Below are 19,964 nucleotides of genomic sequence, written 5' to 3' on the forward strand. Positions count from 1 at the left end.
GTGGTACGAGATTATGTGCACACCCCACCCCACTCACAAAATAAAAGTATGCAATTTTTTTTATTTTTTTTGTTAGAAGGTCTAAATAATAAAGATCAACAAAATTATGCATTTGTTCAATTCACAAAACTAGAGTGTGTTGACTACTAAGAATTTAATATGGACTGATAAAGTTAACTACTTAAACACTTAAGTCATTAATTGATACTACTATGTCTATATATATCTACATAATCTAGTCCACAAGTCTACAGTAATTCAACAAATTGTTAACTTCATATAATGTTATAAGTCTGTATAACCCTCTGATCATGTGGAGAAAACTATAAAAGATTAACATTGAAAGTAATTTTTTTTTTTAAGTGAAAATTTTATTGATAATGATAACGAGTTTTATAAATAATTAAGACAATCGTGCAACAAGCTACGCCACAAGTCCTTTATGATTTTGTTTTTTGTTTTTTGTTTTTTTTTCGGGTTGAGGTCTTCCGCTTGTTTAAGAATTGAGAGTGAAAGGAGGGAGGGAGAGCTTACGAGTTTGTTATAGGTGATTAGAATTATACAACTGACCGGTTGGGCTTTGGGCATTTGGCTATTTGTTTTAGTCTCATTAACCCATCAAACATTCAAAGACACATGTGTCTCTCTTAAATTGTTTTAGACTCAAAATAAATGATAAATGATAAATTTGTGGGCAAAAAGAGAAGTAAAAAAAAACGTTGGTTTATTGGAATGTTTTTTATTAGTCTTTTTTTTTCATACTATTTTTTTTATTTATTATTCTTACTATAGTTATGAAAATTTTGGAGATGCGGTAGTAGAAGTTTGCTAAAATAATTTGAGGGTGCAAATCCTTATATATAGTTTGAAGATTTTTCTAGGCAATTAGTTATGTGGTGGTAGAGCTTTCTAATCTCAGGGGATTCGACCATTATGTGCATCAAGGATCATGAGTTTGACTGTCTTTTAGCGAGGTGTATACGTGCAACTTCTACACATAAACCCTTCTATCTGATTATTTGTTTCTATCTAAATTAGAGGTCTATTGAATATGATAACAGGATTTATTGAGCGAAAGTCAAGAAATGGAGAGATAATTAGTTTCATGATGATGCAAGGCAAGGTCATACATTTCCATTAATTCAGCCAAAATATCAATTCTTTTTAGTGATCGAACTGAATGCCTATTACCGTAGCCTGTGGCCCTTACTCCCGAAGTCAGATTCCAGTATCTGACAGTATCACAGACTCAGTGTATCTTAGAATTCTCTAAAACTCCCAAGGCATTTAGTATTAAGCAAGGGTCTAGTTAAAAATAAGACTGGCCCAGGCACATAACTAGAGCATATTTGGGTACAATGGACTAGGGGTGGGCAATGGGCCGGATCGGGCTAGTCCGGCCCTAAACATTTCAAAGCCTTTTAGATATTAAGACCGGGTCGACCCGTCCTTAAAGTCAGCATAGAGTCGAGTCGGGCCGGGTCACAAGTCTAAATCTCAAGCCCTGACCCTATCCTAAGCCCTCTTTAAAGGCTTTAAGGTCGAGTTTTAGGGCCGGACCTATATATTTTCTTCGTTTCCATTTTTCAGACAAAGATTGTTTTTTTGGTTTCTATGTTACAAATGTTTGTTATGTATTTCGCTTTAATGGTGTGGACGGAAACCTTTAGTTTTAGACTTGGCTTGGATGTGAATAAAAATATAATTTATAAGAAGTAAGTGGGAAAATAAATTGAGAATAATAAGTTCTAGACTTTGATTTGATGATCAAAGGAATAAAATCTTATTTTTTTATTAGGCTAGTGCTCATTGTTTTTCATGGCTGCTAGATAGGTTGACAAGTTTTTGTTATATAAGACAAGTTATTGGAAGTATCTTTTGGTGTAAGTGATAAATTACAAAGGACAATGTTATTTTAATTTAAAATATTTAACAAAGAGTTAGACAATTATGGTACTTATATTTATAGTGAAAATGTAAAACTATAACTAGGGCTTGGTTAGAATCAATTAGGGTCGGGCCTATGTGTTTGAACCTTAAATTTACCGCCCCTAGAAAAGCCTTGGGGTCGGAATTCGGTCCCCGCCCTAAACTGTGAGGGCTTTAGTTGTGAAGACTTTATAGGGCTTAGGGTCGGGTCGGTTAGAACCGGATTAGGTTCGTTAGGGCCAAATTCCCACCCCTACAATGGACCATACTCCATACAACATTTTAGTATTAGCGCGAGCGACTTTGAAGCAGCCTCCCTTCATCAACAAAGTGATAGAGCCCCTCATGCATAGGTCTAAATTGCCTCTTCATGCAGACCGACATATATAATTCATGAAAGTGGACGTGTTGATGAGGGTTCTATCACTTGCAGGATGCACCCTGGCCTATATAAAGTATTTCGAATAGTATGTCTTAGTACATATATGTATTGTGCGCATGAGGCCACGAGCACATGGGTTGTTGCTGGTCCCCTATTCATGAATGGCTTGCCAAATCAAATGGAGCCCATTTAAGTTAATTCAGTTTCCCTGATTACTTGATCAGTCTGTCTCGCAGTTGTATTTACTTGTTCGAACTTCAAAGTCCAGTAAAACCAATACAAAGAAGGTAAACTGCTTTCTCTCACTGGAGAAAAAAAATATGCATGTGATAGATGTTAAGAAAAATGAGAAACGTAAAAGAGAAATTGATGAGGCACTGCACGAGTTCAAGTTTTCGTAGGCGCTAGCTAAGGGCATAGGAAACCGGCACCTTAGAAATTACGGTATCGAAATTGGTTAATAAACAATACATGCACAAGTTAAGTTCAATAGAAATTAAGAAAAGATTGAAAGATGTATGCGGCATTCCCACAGAAACATCTTTTTCTTATAAGAAGATCATTCTAAGAAATTTTACAACATTGATGATACTGGGAAGCAGGCAGGCAAAGGCAGAATTTTGACGTGCAAAAGACTGTATATACATACAAGATAGTTGCAGATCGAGTTAATGTAGTGTTGCCATTCTGTACTTGTGTAGTATATGCGGATGTCATTTTCAAGTTCGGCTCTTTCTTCCTATAATTTCACATACTACTAAAACTTAATTATAAGTAAAGAATCACACGCCATACATACTGTGAAGAAAAAACCAAAGTTTATTAGTAGATTTTCACTCAACCATGTTCATGCACACATTCGTGCCGCCTAGTAGAGAGTTGACACGTACAACTATACAAGGTTGTTACAGTACGTGTATTAGTCGGAAGCAAGAAGGCTGATGAGCCAAAACAAAATGAAAGGGGCCGGGAGCAAACACAAGACCACACATATACATGGACACATCATGCAAAGGTTATCAAACACAAAGTATCTTCATTAGTGAGGACAAATATATGGCTGAGGGTGTCATACTATCATTGGTGATTGGTCTAGCTAGTTTGGTTTGAGAACACAGCACGCGTGGTTCGCTCGTGCTCAATTCTCACTTTCTCTTCTTCAGAACATATCACCTACATGGCTACGTACATCTGGTAGACATAAGGGGTGGCACGGGTTCAGTCCCAACTCCCAGGTGTTAGCCTCTTAGGTGCTCTCATTTCCATGTTAGCCTGTTGGTGAATCATTATAAGTTTACCCATATTTCTATCCCTTGCACTCGTTAAGGAAGATAGAAAAGTGAAATAAATTATTGGAAGAAAAAAAAAAAAAAAAAAAAAAGACACTGACAGTAATAACGGTAGATGTACAGTATTCAAAGTCAGAGACTCAGAGCAGGGCATTGGTTTTGGGTCTCTCTCATTCACAAAATAGAGCAGAACTCAGAGCATGGGCAGGGACATGTTTCCCCACACATTGTTTAATTATTGATATTTGGTTCTCTCTCACACAGTCACACACATAGACATAATTCACCTATTTATTTGGTCTTCTACATCTTCACATTATATTTGGTCTTCCATTCATCCAATCAGCAAGAAACCTTTCATTCCTAATACAAGAAAATGAAACCTTCTAGTATCTTCTTCTTATATCTAATAGCCTTGTGTCTCTCATCTCTAAACATCACACATGCATCTTCTCCTTCTATTACTTCAACATTACTCAAAGGAAGGCGAACCCTGAGGACAATAGAGTTTGAAAAGCTGAATCATCATCAACAAGATCATAACATCAAGGTACGTAATGGTAGAATTGAAACTAAAAGCACACACTTCAAGTTTTGTTTTGCTAAATGGGATTGTGTGGTCAATTCAGGTTGCCGGTAAAGACTGGTTTCGAGCAGATGCCAAAAGACTTGCCGTTGGAGAAGACGAAGTTGATGAGGATGGAGATGGGCTGCTTTACCATATTGACTACCATGGAGTTTCGACACATCCTTACCCAAGCCCCAAACATCCCAGACCATAGGAAGTATTCTCTCATTTTTCCCCATGGGAGAGCTGAGATTCCTGCAGAATGTATGTTATTTTGATATTACAATGTAATGTTACTCGTATATCTTTATATGAATTATTCCCCCCATGAACATCTGTAAATGCATCATCTCTGCATAAACTTAGCCGTTCACACCTTTTCTTCAATGTAAATTTGTAATGTGTGTCAGACAGATTGAGCATACACTGGAACATAAATACATAATAATAATAATAACAAAAAGTCGACCATAGACAAACCAAGTGAACAAGAAGATTTGTCGAAGACACCGCTTTAGCTCATTCATAGTCGTGACCTCAGGATGCGCACTTGAGCATTTGTAGAGCCTGCTGCTTAGAAAATTCAAATGCAAAATAGCATAAAGTAAATGTAAAAAACAGTTGTAGTGCGAGTAACTTTCTAGTATAGAGAAACGAGAGCTTCTGTTCAAAAGTAAATTGGTAAAATATAATGGAGTGAATATAATCAGTAACATTTTCCATTACAATGCAATGAAAGCATCCCATTCATATATTGTGTTCTGACTCTTTTATATTTGTGAAGTAGCGTCCCAAAGCTTTCACATGCATCTTCAAATACTACCTCCCTACAGAAATTAGACTTAACCTGCATAAATGCAGATTCTGCGTCCTCTCTATGCTCATTATATAACCGAATAATGTTCTCAAATTCAGTCAAAGGATTTTCCCAATGAAGTCCACCCTTTATATTTTCCTTTGGATAAAGGTGGCGAAGCCATCTCATTCTTTGAAACATATCTTCATTCTTCTTTTCAACAGCCACTCTGACACTCTTGAACACTTCCACAAATCTCGCATCTCTATCAACTTTACTGATCACGTAGTTGAAAGTGGTTCTCTGGTTCTGACTGAGAGTATTACTTAGATTTTTGTCTTGTGCATCAGATACGGAAGTAAATGCAACAACCATGCAAGCCTTAGCAAAAGTAGGATCAAGAACTCCAATTTGCTGGATAGCAACGTGCAAAAGATTTATTGACATTAAATTCAGAGCCTCCGAAAAAGAGCCAACTGGTGTATACAGCTGTTGTTTCTTGTTCTGGTTCCAACAATGAAGAGCAACATGAGCAAATCCCTCCCACCTGTGGTCAAGCTACCTGATGAGTAAGATAAATAAAAAATTCTAGGGCAGAGTTGGTGTGCTCTTTTACATTTAATTCTAAATGTTGTTCATGAAATGGCTGTCATTGGACAAAATTATTACACACAAACTTAATATTTTACTAATCAGCTAATTACATGGTTTTCAGTGAAGCACAATCGACAGGAGTTAGGTTTTGTTAGTTACAATAGTTAATGAGCTAGTTTTCCCAGGGACATAGGATCAGACACCTTGTGTCTGTTTGACATCAATGCACATGTCCACATTACATAAGTTGGAACTAGCTGTGTTAATCCACATGCATTATGGGGCTCACAGCTTGTAAGAACACATAACTGCCAAGATATTAGATGGCATTCTGAACCACGGAGAAAGTGAAACAGAAAAATACATTAAAGGATTAAGTAAGGAGAGGGGAAAAAAGTACGTAAGCAATGACCGGAAATGAAAGCACTAACTGTATACGAAGTTGTTAACAGAAAAACAGCAAGAGCTAACCATTCTCAACACACAGTATACGCAGACAGAGGTAAATCCATATTCAAGCAAAACAGAAATCTTTGAAGGCCAAACACATCAAGTCAATGCTTTATCATTGTGTGTTACAAATCATCAAAATTACGGAATCCTCAGCAAACAATTGTGTGAAAGGCGTGAAAGGATAGGTAGTCTACTTTTACACTGGGTCCAAAAGTCGTTGGCATCATTATATGATACTAAGCATTCAAAAAACAGCATTTGAAGCTTTACTTTTGGACGACCACCCTATTTTTCAACTTTTTGTAAGTCCGAAGTAAGCAATTGGCTCAGACTGTATGACACAATCAATGGACTCACCAAATAAAAAGGTGGCACAGATTAATAACAATCTGGGCCCTTAAGCATGTGCACCACATTATTCAGAACAAAAGCACTAGATTTCTAACAAAAGGCTTGTCTTTTGTTGTAGCAAACAACAGCCTTGTCTTTCGCTATTCGCTTCAGTAATAAGAGTACAAACACGATTTAAGGTCAGGATCATCTTAGATTGAATGCTACGACTACGTAAGGTAGATTTAGTGCTATCAGATTGTTAACTACAAAAAAGTGGTAAAGCACAAATGAGTTCTGATTGAATTTCCTCTTCGATTTTTAAGAGGTTTATAAAGACTTGACAAAAGGAGCTTGGAGGGAGGGTTGTTGATCTTACAACTGAAACAGTCAAGTGAAGGTGTTTTTGTGAATTAGAATAAGGAAAAGAATCGGTCTCAAGTTTAGCTTTACAGGGTTCTGATGTATCTTGTTCGCAGAAGCAAGAAATGAAAAACACCAATTGTCCAATTTAAATAATCAAAACAGACACCTAAACCAAGGCTTTATTTATATTCTTCAAACTAGAAGAGCAATTCTCTAATGAACAACAACAACAGCAACAAATTACAAAGAGGGCTTAGATGCCTTTAAATAGTTAAGCATATTCCTATATTCAATTGGAAACCACCTAAGAGTCCTATTCCTAATTGAATTAGGAGTTCTAAAATAGAAGCTACTAATAGCCTATTATTAAACAAATAGGAAAAAAAATACGTACTAGAAAACTAGCTAATTAGAATAAGGAAAAAAAAAAAAAAACATATTCAATTATGACAGTCGTGACATGCTCCTGCATCAACATCAGCAAAATCAAGGAATGGAAGGGTTCAAAAGAAAATAGATTAGTCATGTATAAGTCTTAAGGAACCAAAAGACATCCTACCACATAACTTTTAACTTGCCCTGTAGCTATATCAGTAGTTCATTTTTGATACTCATCTAAAATCAAGCCCTGCAAGTAGAATGTCATCAGTTTTTTGGGACCACAAACAGAAAATTTTAAAATTTTCGGTCGGTGCCTCATATATGGAGCCTTTTTGTTGATTCTTCTTTATACCTAACCCCTTAATTTAATTTAGCCATACAGGGAGTATGTAGCCAGCATATTCATCTTTTCCTTGAAGGCTCCTAGCTAAATTCCTGTTTTTCTTTTGTTTTTTGGGTTAGTTAGGGATAACCAAACCCCCAGTTGCAAGATCCAATGGCTACGAGATGATTTTTTTTTCACATGAAAAAGCATTACTGTTGGATCTTGCAACCGGGGAAGGGGGGGTATCCCTAATATTTTTGAAAATGGGGAGTATCCCTAACTAACCCTTGTTTTTTTTTGTTCAACTGGTCTAAAAAGATATAAATAGTAGCTTGCCAGTCATGAGGCTCTCCTAGAGGAATGATACTTTCCCTCAAAGGCTACACCAAGAAACTAGAATAGTTTGCAAGATGTCTCACGCGTTTCGGCACTACACCTACTCTTACATATTTTTATTAACTTTGTAGTATAATTACAAATGAATCCTTGTAGGTATATTATATTCCTTATTACAACGACTTAACAAGTTACGCGGAATGTCCAAGCCACTAAAATTAAAGCCTATGCAATTTTCCCAATTCACTAAACCTTAGTCATTTATAACTCCAAAAATATGGACTGTCCTACTATACTTTAATTAATTTCCAGTTCATATGTTTACTTTTGTTGAAATACTTAATTGCTTGTTCCAATTGAAGGTGTATGCTTACAAGGCTTACGCCTATTGTGCCTTAAAACTTTTTCTTCGCCTAACTTTAGGTGCTTTCAAATACTTTGCTGCAGCAAGTACAGCCTTTGATTATCAGCACAAAGCAAAAACATGGCGCCCCACATTAATATGGGACAGCCTAATGGTTCCCGAGTCCCGACTATAAAAGCTACTAATTCTAACTATCTTTGTCATCTACATATCCAACCAAATTTCGAGAAAACACAGTAGAAAGTAACAAAGCAAGTGGGTGACAAACTCCAGCCATAAATTGGTTGAGAAAGAAACAGTACAACAATCAATTCACCAGCTAAAAAATAATATCAACGTAAGGAAGATCCACTTACTCAAAAGGAGGTTCAATCTCGATCCCAAGCGTTAAGTGAAAGGAAAATCCACTCAATGCATCGTTCATCTCAGACCCACTGTCATCAGAGATGGTACAGGCCTCATGAGGACAACCTCTAGGAATGTATAAAATGTCACCTTCTCCAAGCAAAAACTGCTTGCATTCGGATTCAAGATTGTCACCTTCAAAACCAATATTCCTATCAAGAGGTTCATACAAACGAGGTAGGTGTACAGTTGATTGAGGATAAACATTCCACTTCTTTTGTCCAAGAATTTGGCATACAAATACACAGTGATCATCATAGTGCCGAGCCAAACCCTGCGATCTAGGAGGTGTCAGGTATGAGTTAGCTCCCACAGATGGTTGACCAAACAAAACTGCTAAGGCATTTGCAATAGAAGCAATACTCTGTGAGCGGAACTCCATACCGCGCAGAGCAATTGAATAACCCTCTCGATATGCTTCCTCACATTTCTGAATGTTGATGAAATTAGGATCGCTTATGCAGCTTGGACCTGTGCATTCCTTCAGAAAGTGCACCTCTGTTTTCAAGTTCCCACGACTGGTTCCAAGACTTCCCTCCACTGCTTTTACAACCCGAATGTCCTGGCCATAGATTATCTGGTGGCCTAGTCCATCCTTATTCTCTTTCAGGAAATTAAGGATATCTAGTTCATCTGAAGGAAGAGGCGGACAAGAAACCAGACCTTCGATGATGGAAGAAAGAACATCATGTATTCCCATAGAGTTGAAAGACTGGATAAAGGAATTCAAACTATCTTGAGGGCCACTCAGGGGCTCTAAGAGCCTCCTTAAGACAAATGGTGAATTCTCCCAATAGTTGAAAATAAAATGTTCAAATACAGATTGGTTTGGACCAAAAATGCTCTTCTTAACCTTGTCAGATATGCAGGTGGTAGTATTGCCAGATTTAATAGAAAGCCTAAATATACTTTGAGTCAGATCATGCAGTTTAACAATGCTCAAACAGGAATGTCTCTTTCGACTGCAATTTGTGAAGTCACTCTGTGAACTTTGGTTTTGCACTTGTACCAAGAAGGCTTTCAGATAACTCAAAATGATTGCAGACAGTTCCTCCGGGATTCCAGACAACTGCTTGACATTGCATGTATTGATGAGGGTCACAGTCGCTTCAAGAATCAATCCTCGAAATGCATTTTCTTTGACTTCTCCTCCTGGACACTTACTGCTTCCCCTCCCCATACTGCATAAATAAACAAAGTTTGCAGGCAAGATTGCATCCTGAAGAAATACAGACCTATGAGTCAGGTTAGATTCATGTACAAAACTCAATAGAGCAAGCCAATGGAGCACCTTAGTTTCTCCAGTCAAGTGTGCTTAGTAAGTAATAAAGCTTACACACAAATATCAATTAAGACTATAAATGGAATTTAACAAACACAATAATCAGAAATGGCTCACAAGAAACATTCTCAAAACAAAAATAAAGTTCATTTTACCTACAACAAGACAACCAGAATTTACGCAACACAAATAAGTATAAACCATTCATAATTCCCTTCACAATTCAATTTAAGCAAACATCTACAATCCATAAAACCATGAACAAAACATCATAAACACTTACATAAGCTTCTCCACAGCATGCAACTCGCAAAACCTTTGGCGCCCAACGGAAGTAGTACAAACATCCAAAACAGCATTACAAGCAGCCAATGCAACACTCTTACTCCCAATCCCCACACCCTCCAACAACCCCTTCAACACCTCTTCATCACAAGCAACTCTTTCATTCATTTCAAATGATTCAAGACAAAGAGCACCAACAATCTCAGCTGTTTTTGTCGCAATGGAAGGAGTTGTTAAAAGGGGTGGAAGAAGAGATAAAAACAAGTTGAAGTTGTTGTTTGTTGTTGTTGTTAAGGTTTTGAGGTGGTGGGGTTTATGGAGTTTGGTCAAGTGTTTTGTTAAGACATTTTTAGCGAAATTTGAGGTGGCCAAGTTTTTAAGTGATGCAAGTATTGTTGGGAAAATGATGACGTCGATGTTTTCATTGATTTTCTTGCTCTTTCTCTTCCTCTTCTTCTTCATCTCGTGTTGTTTTTGCTGCTGCTTCATTTTTTTTCTCTTTTCTTTTTTCGATTAACAACTGTTCTTAAAATTCGAAATTCGAAATTAATACAAGGATAAATTATTCAAACTTGAATATTTGAAATTGATGTTGAACTTATAAGTTTGTGTTAATATCTCCAAAATTCATACAAAAGTTAAAAGAAAATATAAATAAAATACAAAAATATTAAAGTTAGGGTCTTGAAATTGTGCGGGTCAACAGGATTGGGTCAACGACTTTTGACACGGTGCGGGTCGGGTTTGAACATATAACCTACACCCATAGCCCGACGGCGTAAAAACGGTGGCGTGGCAGGACGGCTCTGTTTTTGGGTCGGTGCGGGTGAAGACCGGGTACCCTACCGGATGATGGGTCAACGGTTTTTTTTACACTCCTAAGTGGAAGTATAAGGTGAATTGAGAGCTAATTTTTTGTGGAAATATACATAATCTTGACAAAAAATCAGCTCAATTGAATATGTTTAAACTTATCAAAAATTATACCTAAATTAAACAAATATGGGCCGTTGGATAATTTAAAAACATTATAAATGATTTTTTATGGGGTTGTACATCTTCAAATGAATTGATTTTTTTGTAAAGATAGTCTATATTATGTGAAGAATATCTCCACAAAAAATTAGCTTCTAATTCATTGTATTTAGTGGTAGAGTTTTTTTGGAGTCACTTTTTAAGTGGAGTTCATATAACCATCCCCATCAAAATTTGTTGAAGATATATGATATACTTGATACTAGCTTGTAGGCCTATGCATACGCACCGGCTCTTTTGAAAACATTTAGATTTTTTTTCTAACCCGTTGACTACCGTTTTAGTCGCTAACCCATTTTAATTTTTTAATAAATTGTTTTAAAATTAAAACAATTTGTTATAAAATTAAAACGGGTTAGTGATTAAAACGGTAGTCCCAATTTTCTAAAAAAAATCTAAATATTTTCAAAAAAGCCGGTGCATATGCACGGACGTACAAGCTAGTATATATTATAGATGTACCGTCTAAAACTCTCTAGCTAATTACGAAAAAATAATATACTGTCTATATACTAAAGCAGAGACTTCTAAAAGAAATTTGTCTCTCTCCTATGTGACACTCTAATATAATATATGTTATTTTCTCTTTCCTATGTGGTACTCTAATATGAAAGATAGTTTTTTCTAATAGCCTACAATCCCACGTATTTAGAGAGTTTCAGTGTATTTCTAATTCTTACATTTAAAGAGTTTGAGTGTATTTCCAATTCTTATATATTTGATAAAATAAAAATAAAAAATGCTAAAAAATAGGTGATTTGTAGTAGATAATCAAACACTTTTAGTGTTCCAATTCTTTGCTAAAAAATAGTTGATTTGTAGAAGCTAATTTCCCTATTATAAATCATACACTTTTAGTGTATATGATAAAGCACAAACTTATTTCGAATATATCATTAACGCGACCTTAAAAACACTACATATTATTCAATTAAGAACTTATTATAGGGTGTATAGAAAGAGAGCACATATTATTCAGCACTATCAAAACGTATTATTTAGTTAAGAACTTATTATAGGGTGTATAGAGAGAGAGAGAGCACATATTATTCAGCACTGTCAAAACATTGTTTGTTTAGCTTAATAATTATTCATTGTTGTGTAGTTTAAATGATACATTGTGAGATTTATTTGACTAATTAATAGGAGAGAAATTCCCATTTTAATAGGAGATGACATCGAATTTTAATAGAGTTCGAAAAATACTCCTTGTGGAAGCTTTAATATTAAGACTAGCTTGTAGGCCTACGCACCGACTTTTTTGAACACGTTTAGATATTTTTTCTAACCCGTTGACTACTATTTTAGTCGCTAACCCATTTTAAATTTTTAACAAATTATTTTAAATGAAATTTTAATTAAGTTTTAAAAACTCGTTTTTTCAATTGGAAAAGAGATTTTGTTTTAATAGGAGAAGGACTCCCGCTTTAATTAGAAGTGTTAGGATTTGTTTTAATAGGATAAGAATTTTCTTTATAATAGAAGAGGAATTCCCGTTTTAATAGGAGATGACGTGGAATTTTGTTGGAGTTTGAAAAATACCCCTTGTGGGAGCTTTAATATTAAGACTAGCTTGTAGGCCCGTGCATACGCACAAATTCTTTTGAAAATATTTAGATATTTTTTAGAAATTTGGGACTACCGTTTTAGTCGCTAACCCGTTTTAATTTTCTAACAAATTATTTTAATTAAGTTTTAAAAACCCATTTTTTTTTCAATTGAGAGAGAGATCATGTTTTAATAGAAAAATAATTCCCATTTTAATTAAATATGCTAGATTTTCCCTTTCCAATAGTAGATGAATTTCCATTTTAATAGGAGAATGATTCCCGCTTTAATTAGAAGTGTTAGAATTTGTTTCAAACTATTCAAGAACAGATGAATCCGTTATAATATGAGAGGAATTCCCATTGTAAAAAAAGATTTCCATTTTTCAAATATGAGAAAAATTACCATTTTTATAGTAGTGAAATTCCAATTTTAATAAGAGACAACGTGGAATTTTAATAGAGCTCGAAAAATACTCATTGTGGGAGTTGTGGGCTATGCTATCAATATCGGATTAATCGGCCGATTAATTGCCGATTAATCGCGTATCACTTGTAAACCGATTAGTTTTTACCGATTTTTTTACTTTTTCTAACCGAACCGATTTAATCACTGAATTGACCGATTAATTGGCCGAGATGACCGATTTCTTGCTAAACCGAGAAAAAAATTATTGAAAATATTGGTTTCCCATAAAAAAAAAAAACGTAAAATTAACGACAAATTAACGAATTAGATTCTTAAATCGTATTAATAATAATAGAACCCAATCAATACACAAAGCTAAGAATTTACTTATTTTTCCCTTTTTAATGAAAGTTAAATATACAAATTATTGTATTATCTCTCTAATAAATATTTAACGTAATTTTTGTGTTTGACATATTTGTAGTACTCTGAAATTAAACTAGTTAGATGTGTTTATGAAAATTTGATATTTTTTTTGTTGTATATCGGATCACTGTTTAGAAATATTTGGTATGATTAAACTAATATATAGATCCGATATATTAAGCCGCAAAGGGCTTATTATTTCATCTTCCCTTATCTTCTTCTTCAGCTGGCATACATGGCTTCCTACACTACACATCCAAACTCCATCATCTCTTCATTTCTACCTTTCCCCACTCTCTCCCTAAAGAAAACAACTATACCATTATTTCCCTCAGCTTTAACCAATCTTAGTTTTTCGACTCAACCTCAAAGGTTCCGTTGCTTTGCGGGAAGTAGTTCAAAGGGAGTACCAGGAGTGAAAGAAGAGAAATGGGTACAAGAAGGTTTAATTACTGAATCATTACCAAATGGTATGTTTCGAGTGAAATTAGATAATCAAGATTTAGTTCTGGGCCATGTTTCGGGGAGGATTCGAAAGAGTTTTGTTCGGATATTACCTGGAGATAGAGTCAGGATTGAAGTCAGTCGTTATGATTCTACTAGGGGAAGGATAGTTTACAGACTTCGTAACAGTAAAGATTCTAGCACTTGAGTTTTTTCTTTATGTGCAATGTAAGCTATATATAAATATTGCTGCATAACTTAACTCTTGGTTTGGGTTTTATCATGGACTTGCCTTTATCTTCTTATGTATTTCATGTTTTTAATCATAGTTTGTGACTATACAGATTTTGTGCAATATGAGCGTATATGGTGCTGTAGTTGTGCTCGTGTGTTTATTTTGGGCATTATGGACTATGTGGCATGTTTTGTTGTTTTAGAATTTAGAAGGGGAGCTGCAAGATGAATTTTAATAACAGTCACACAATCTTGTATTTGTCGAGATGGAAATGCCCCTGTGCTAGCTGAAGATGTGTCGTAGGTAGAGTTTTATCAGAACTCCATCTCCATTGAGAGATATAACTTTTGACCTAGTTTCGCTCGTTTGCCTCCATTGTGTGGGGCACTATTTGTTGGTGGAGCACTTCTGCGACTCCCACAAGCCAAGAACCGTCTAAATTTTTTGTATCCAACACCCTTCACTTGATATTGAGCACTGCCTATCTCCTTACCTGTTCCTTGATTGTTAGTTCCTATTGCCGTGTCAAAACTATCATCACCGTCATTGTTGTATTTTAAAGTCTAAATGGAAGTAGATAGTTAGTATCAGTAGAGTCTTCTGTACAAATTTTAGTCATTCCTGATAGGGGAAGGACTTGAGAATTTGAAATTCAGTTCTTTCCGAGGCTCTGCTTGATTATGTCTCTGGAGACTTTCATTAAGCATTGTTTGTGTTGTTGACTTGGGTTTTGAGATGGTGAAATATTTTGAGCTTGCTCAAAGACAGTCTGGCTGAAGTTTGAAAGCAAGTTAGTGACGGATAAGAGTGTTGGAATATGAGAGTAACCGGATGTAAATGGGGTCATGACAGAATGGTGAGTGTTCCCTGCTTTTCTTACTCTTTCTCTTGAGCCTATACTGCTGCTGTAGCTGCTTCTTCATGTTGTGATCTGGATTCTGTGGAGTTATTGCTTGCAAAAGCTGGTTACGTCTACTGAGGTTCAAAAATCAACCAACATTGTTGATCCCCGAGAAACAAGTTCGCGCTATATGTTGAAGATACTAGCAAAGTAACAATAAGGTAGTCGATTGTGCTAATAAAAGGGAAGGTAAAAAAAAAGGATCCGTGTTGGCTGATATATCATATAGGTCAGAAATTTTACAGGTTCCCAAAGAAAGATATGTATCCTTGTTGTTCGCTACGCTTGGCGCTTCCCCTTTCCAAAGCCATAGCACTACCATATCTGTAATCCATAGGAAGAGCAGTATAAGATGTTTACATCCCATGGAGCTTTAGTTTGTGCAAAAAGCAAACATTCTATACATCTACATTGCTGATGGGCAAACTTGAAATCCAACAGTAAGGTCAGCCCAGTAGGCATGTAGTGTGTGTACGTAATATAACCTGATGCACAGAACAAATTTGCACAAACTCGTTCTTGAGTACAGTTGGCACACTAAAACATCTGACCGGCCATGTTCGATCATGAAATTATCGTAAGTAGTAGTAGATTTCATCTTTAACTCTTCGTTTTTTTTATGAACTTTTCACTTGTAAGTCCGAAGAATGTATAAAGTGCATAATGACAATCTTAATGCAAGTAGAATGTACAATTGTCGAAAAAGTGGCGACTCTCAGGATTGGATCAAATATATGGTTTTGCCTTTAGCAGCCAACTTGGGGATATCATCAGGTTTGGGAAGTAGGGTCTTGAAAAACGTTTTGGGGCAAACAATGGGGCTTGATTCGGACAATAATCAGCCTATCATGGAGAGGGAGCACGATGATAATCTTGTAGACTAACTGAATATATGTATTAGTTAGAGATAGGGATAAAATGTGGGATCTCTGGTCTAACTTTCGGATGTAGTTAGTCGAGAACTTGTAATTGGGATATTGGTATAATTATAGGGCGTAACCTTAGATTCTTAGAATGGGCATTAAAGATAACAAAGAACGAACTAAAAGGCCTAATGAATCTACACTAGTTCAGCTTCGGGTCCTCCTGGTGGAAGCGTAAGTAATCCTGGCGCATGCATGCGCAAGTTTAAATAAGAAGCAGAAGGAGGCACAAGTAATCCTACATCACAACAATTTATTAAATTGACATAATGCCAATGAGAACTTTTATTAATACATATTCCCTTACAGCAATCGAATTAACATTTTTGAGTTTTCTCAAGTTCTGGGCTTGTTTGTTTCATGTGTGTAATGGGGTCTGGGTGCTCATTTTGGTCTTAGGACTATTAGTCTCCAATTAGTAGCGCAAGTATTGAGATTGTTTGTTTCCATTATATCAGTATATATTAACTTTTACAGATAAAAGTGAATTAAATAATTTCCTACCTGACGTGGAGTGCATCATTTTGTAGTTTGAGACTTTGAGTGATTTGCATCCTCTTGCGTGGGGATCCATTTTTGCTTTTTATCTGCATAGCTAATGGTTGACAACAACATCTATTTTATGTTCATCACTTCATCATAGAAACATGGTAGCCTCTGACATGCCCTGTTCCTGCGACAGGTTTGTATACCCTGCTTGCATGTGCTTTCTGCTTTGTAATTCATATCTTTAGTTTTTCTTTTAAAAAGCTTCCCTCATCAATTTCATTTGAAAATCTAGGAGTGCATTTTAGAAATACTTGATTCTGTCTCTGGATAATTTTATGGTTTTTTGATGAACTCATGCTATGTAGAATATAGTTCTATTAATGCCTCTTCAGTCTTATTATGGTAGTCAAAATTCAGTTGTACCACTCAGTTTCAAGAATGTGTCTGCACCCAATACTTTTATGTATGTGACTTTGCTAATCACAGATGAATAGTTTATCCTAATTCAATATGGTTTTTGTTGGGCACGCCATATTTCAATTATAATCCATGTCGGATATGTATCCATGTGTCCGTGTTGGGCACACACGGACACATTTTGTTTGTAATATACCTCAGTTTTTTATATTTCGCCATGTCAGACACTTCGTATCCGTGTCAGATACGGACACACGTATCCGTGTCAATGTAACTTAGCTTGTAAGTGACACTTGAAAATACCCAGGCCTTCATTCTGCTTAATGTTTTTTCCTCTCAGAAGGAGAACTACTGCTGAGGGTGGAGTGATGACTAACGAGCTAGCATGGACAAGAGGGGTGGCAACAACATGCACCACAAAGACAAGTTGCTGTAAGGAGATTTCACTTTGCATTCCAACTTGACTTGCTGCTGATACTGAAGTTGGCGGCTGTCATTTCCGTGTTCAACCAAGATGGATCAAAACAGAGACTCGCCCTGCTTCTGTTTTTCTCAGCACTGGTTTATTTGTGAGTTTCCAAGCTTCCATATTCTGAAGTCTGAACCTTGAACATCCTTTGGCAAAAAATCCCACTGTTGGATTTTAGCATTCCTTTTTATGAAAGTAAAGTTGTTGGATGCTATATTCAAGTGTCCTTCAACCTCTAAAGCTATGCCTTGTTTTTGTTCTAAATTCATTCTTTGTTTAAATGGGATCACATAAAAGAATATGCTATCATATAGATTCTAATATACTGCTTCTAGGTTCTGACGACGGTGTTTTAAGTCCAAGCCTATACATTTTTTTGGTAAGCATGTAAGCATATTAGGTCGATCAACTCTGTGTAGCCATTTTTTCCCCCTAATATTAGTTTTATTGGGTTCCACCTCTTGGAATAACAACACAAGGAGGGCGATTTTCTTATCATATTTATGTCATGGTTCTTCAGCTATCAGACTGGAGCTCACTCCTTTGATACGGTGGCTTTCACAAGGCACCTGCACAACCACGACTGCCTGTTAGGGCTGAGAATGCTCCTGGTGCTGCTAGGCCAGATGGTGAAAACGCTGCTCGAGCTGGTATTTTCTCTCAGATTCCAATCAACGTCAAGTGGCATTGACGTAAGTATAGTGACGTCAAGGGTTAACCTAGTTTATTTTTAGAACATGCAACGCAACAAGAAACCAAAAAACAGACCTGTAAGTATTATTTTTTATCAATCTCGATTTAGATCTGTTTATACTATTAAGGACCTGTTTGTTTTGATCGTTTATTTATATTTTGGTCTATTAAGTTTTAGATTGGAATCCAAGCAGGCCCTTAAGTTAATATACCAACGATTGGGAAAAAATTTATGACTTTTGACTATTTGAGACAGCAAGGTTTACAAGGGTTTAAGGACATTTGGCCAAAGCCCACTGTTCTTCAGCTCGTTGAAGGCCCGATTTCTCCCATGGGTAATCCACCAGTTTACAAGGTAGTTTTCTTGAGCTATGTATGATTGCAATCTTATCTCTTTCATTTTTAATGTGACTGCAGTTGTATCCAATCCATTGAACTTCTTATTCTGCATTTGAGTTTAATTCCTCTATGGTTCCTTTAAACAGCATGAGTTTGAAATTATATTGTTCTTCCTGCTTCTTGCAGGCAATTGGTTTGGCAGTTTATGAAGTAACATTGATAACATACATCAGCCTTTGGTGGTAAGCACCCTAGTTGGTAATTGAAGAGTTATTACGTACCCAATGATTTTTTACAATATAGTGGGGGAGATGAAGGAGTCCTCCCTTAATAAGAAAGCGCTTGCCATCGCTTTTAGGGGGCCACATGTATAATTTGCATGTGCTTGTGCTTGTGCTTTAGAAGACCTTATAGGGAATTTTGCCTATAGGGTGTTGTTGGTTTGGAGGCCAACTGCTCCTCATGGCGGTGGCCCTTGATGCTGTATTCCCATTGTACATGTTTATAATGAATATATTAGCTTTGATCGATAACAAAAATGATAGTGGTTATAGTCTCTACTTCCCTTCCAATATGCCATAATTGCAGCCATTCCAAAACCTTGATTCCAGTAGACCCCTTTTTGTAAAAGTTTCCTGCACTATTTTTATTTTTATTTTATCATGTATTATAGTTTTTTTTTTTAAAATTGATCTGTTGTACCATGTTACTATCAATTTTTACATCAACAGAACCCCCCTTTTTTAATGTTTTTACATGCATCCTGTTTTTAACAATCTCGTAGATGCTTAGGCTGAGGAAACTGGGCGAAACATTAGCTGTTTCCTTATTTGACATCTTTGTTAGCGGAGTTCCCTATCTTATTCGATCTGTAAAATATATTGCAGCAACTCCTGTTACTATCCTCTATTAGCTGTGGTCATCTTTCAGGTTTGGAGTACTCAATCCTTCAGTAGTGTATGTTCATTTGGGATAAATTTTCTCATCCCTGATTTTTGGAAGCTTTGTTTTTTGTATCTTCTTATACATAAAAGTGAGTATCTCTCAATATTTCAAGTACCAACTTTCATGAGGCACACTTCTCTTTGGATCCCATCTCTTTTCTAATCGTATTCTTGAACTAAAAGGGTCACCTGGCACCTTCTTCTACTGATTCAGGGTCGTCGGGCAATGCAATTATTGATTTTTACTAGGTGAGTTTCCAAGATGCCTTTGACTGTAATGTTTCTTTGTACATACATTTGTATGCACATGTACATATTCTTCTTTAAATTGTAATTTAGAAATTCTTTCTTTCTTAATAAAATTTTGAATATGCATATAGGGAGGAATGTAAGCTTCAATCTTTGGTTTAATATACAGGTGGGGTCTGCCTTTAACCCCAACTAAAGTTTTCAAAAAAAAGAAAGAAAAAGGTATAGACAAAAGAAGTGGGTATTCGTTCTAGATAAGTATACTTTACAAGTCATTAATTTCCAGGACTGAACCCCTCTCTTTTATTTAGCTCTTCTGCCTATCCTTCTCTTCCTTTCATTACATCTCATGTTTTAGT

At 36.0% G+C, this 19,964-nt stretch overlaps 2 protein-coding genes and 1 long non-coding RNA gene across 4 annotated transcripts; 2 read left to right on the top strand and 1 right to left on the bottom strand.

Annotated features, from left to right (window-relative positions):
* The first annotated feature begins 3,783 nt into the window (after nucleotides 1-3,783).
* Nucleotides 3,784-5,661, top strand: LOC147509017 (uncharacterized). 2 transcript variants are annotated; one of them, XR_015218326.1, is made up of 3 exons: nucleotides 3,990-4,150; nucleotides 4,230-4,432; nucleotides 5,315-5,661. It is a non-coding gene; the product is annotated as an uncharacterized LOC147509017 (long non-coding RNA). The 2 variants fall into 2 exon arrangements; XR_015218325.1 differs by lacking the exon at nucleotides 5,315-5,661 and having other exon boundaries at nucleotides 3,784-4,150; nucleotides 4,230-4,500.
* On the bottom strand, nucleotides 4,830-10,646 carry LOC147509018 (uncharacterized). The gene is made up of 3 exons (XM_086601338.1): nucleotides 10,084-10,646; nucleotides 8,470-9,753; nucleotides 4,830-5,511 (listed from the first exon to the last, which is right to left on the bottom strand). Exons 1-3 carry the CDS (start codon nucleotides 10,572-10,574, stop codon nucleotides 4,875-4,877), a joined length of 2,412 nt encoding a protein of 803 aa, XP_086457464.1. The 5' UTR covers nucleotides 10,575-10,646; the 3' UTR covers nucleotides 4,830-4,874.
* Nucleotides 10,647-16,254: 5,608 nt separating this feature from the next.
* LOC147509019 (uncharacterized) lies at nucleotides 16,255-19,584 on the top strand. Its single transcript, XM_086601340.1, has 7 exons — nucleotides 16,255-16,687; nucleotides 17,252-17,343; nucleotides 17,901-18,030; nucleotides 18,330-18,428; nucleotides 18,599-18,654; nucleotides 19,300-19,342; nucleotides 19,447-19,584. The coding sequence occupies exons 2-7, from the start codon at nucleotides 17,297-17,299 to the stop codon at nucleotides 19,447-19,449; spliced, it is 378 nt and encodes a 125-aa protein (XP_086457466.1). The 5' UTR covers nucleotides 16,255-16,687; nucleotides 17,252-17,296; the 3' UTR covers nucleotides 19,450-19,584.
* Nucleotides 19,585-19,964: the final 380 nt, after the last annotated feature.

The sequence above is a fragment of the Coptis chinensis genome, chromosome 3, assembly GCF_015680905.1.
Source record: "Coptis chinensis isolate HL-2020 chromosome 3, ASM1568090v1, whole genome shotgun sequence".
Lineage (NCBI taxonomy): Eukaryota > Viridiplantae > Streptophyta > Magnoliopsida > Ranunculales > Ranunculaceae > Coptis > Coptis chinensis.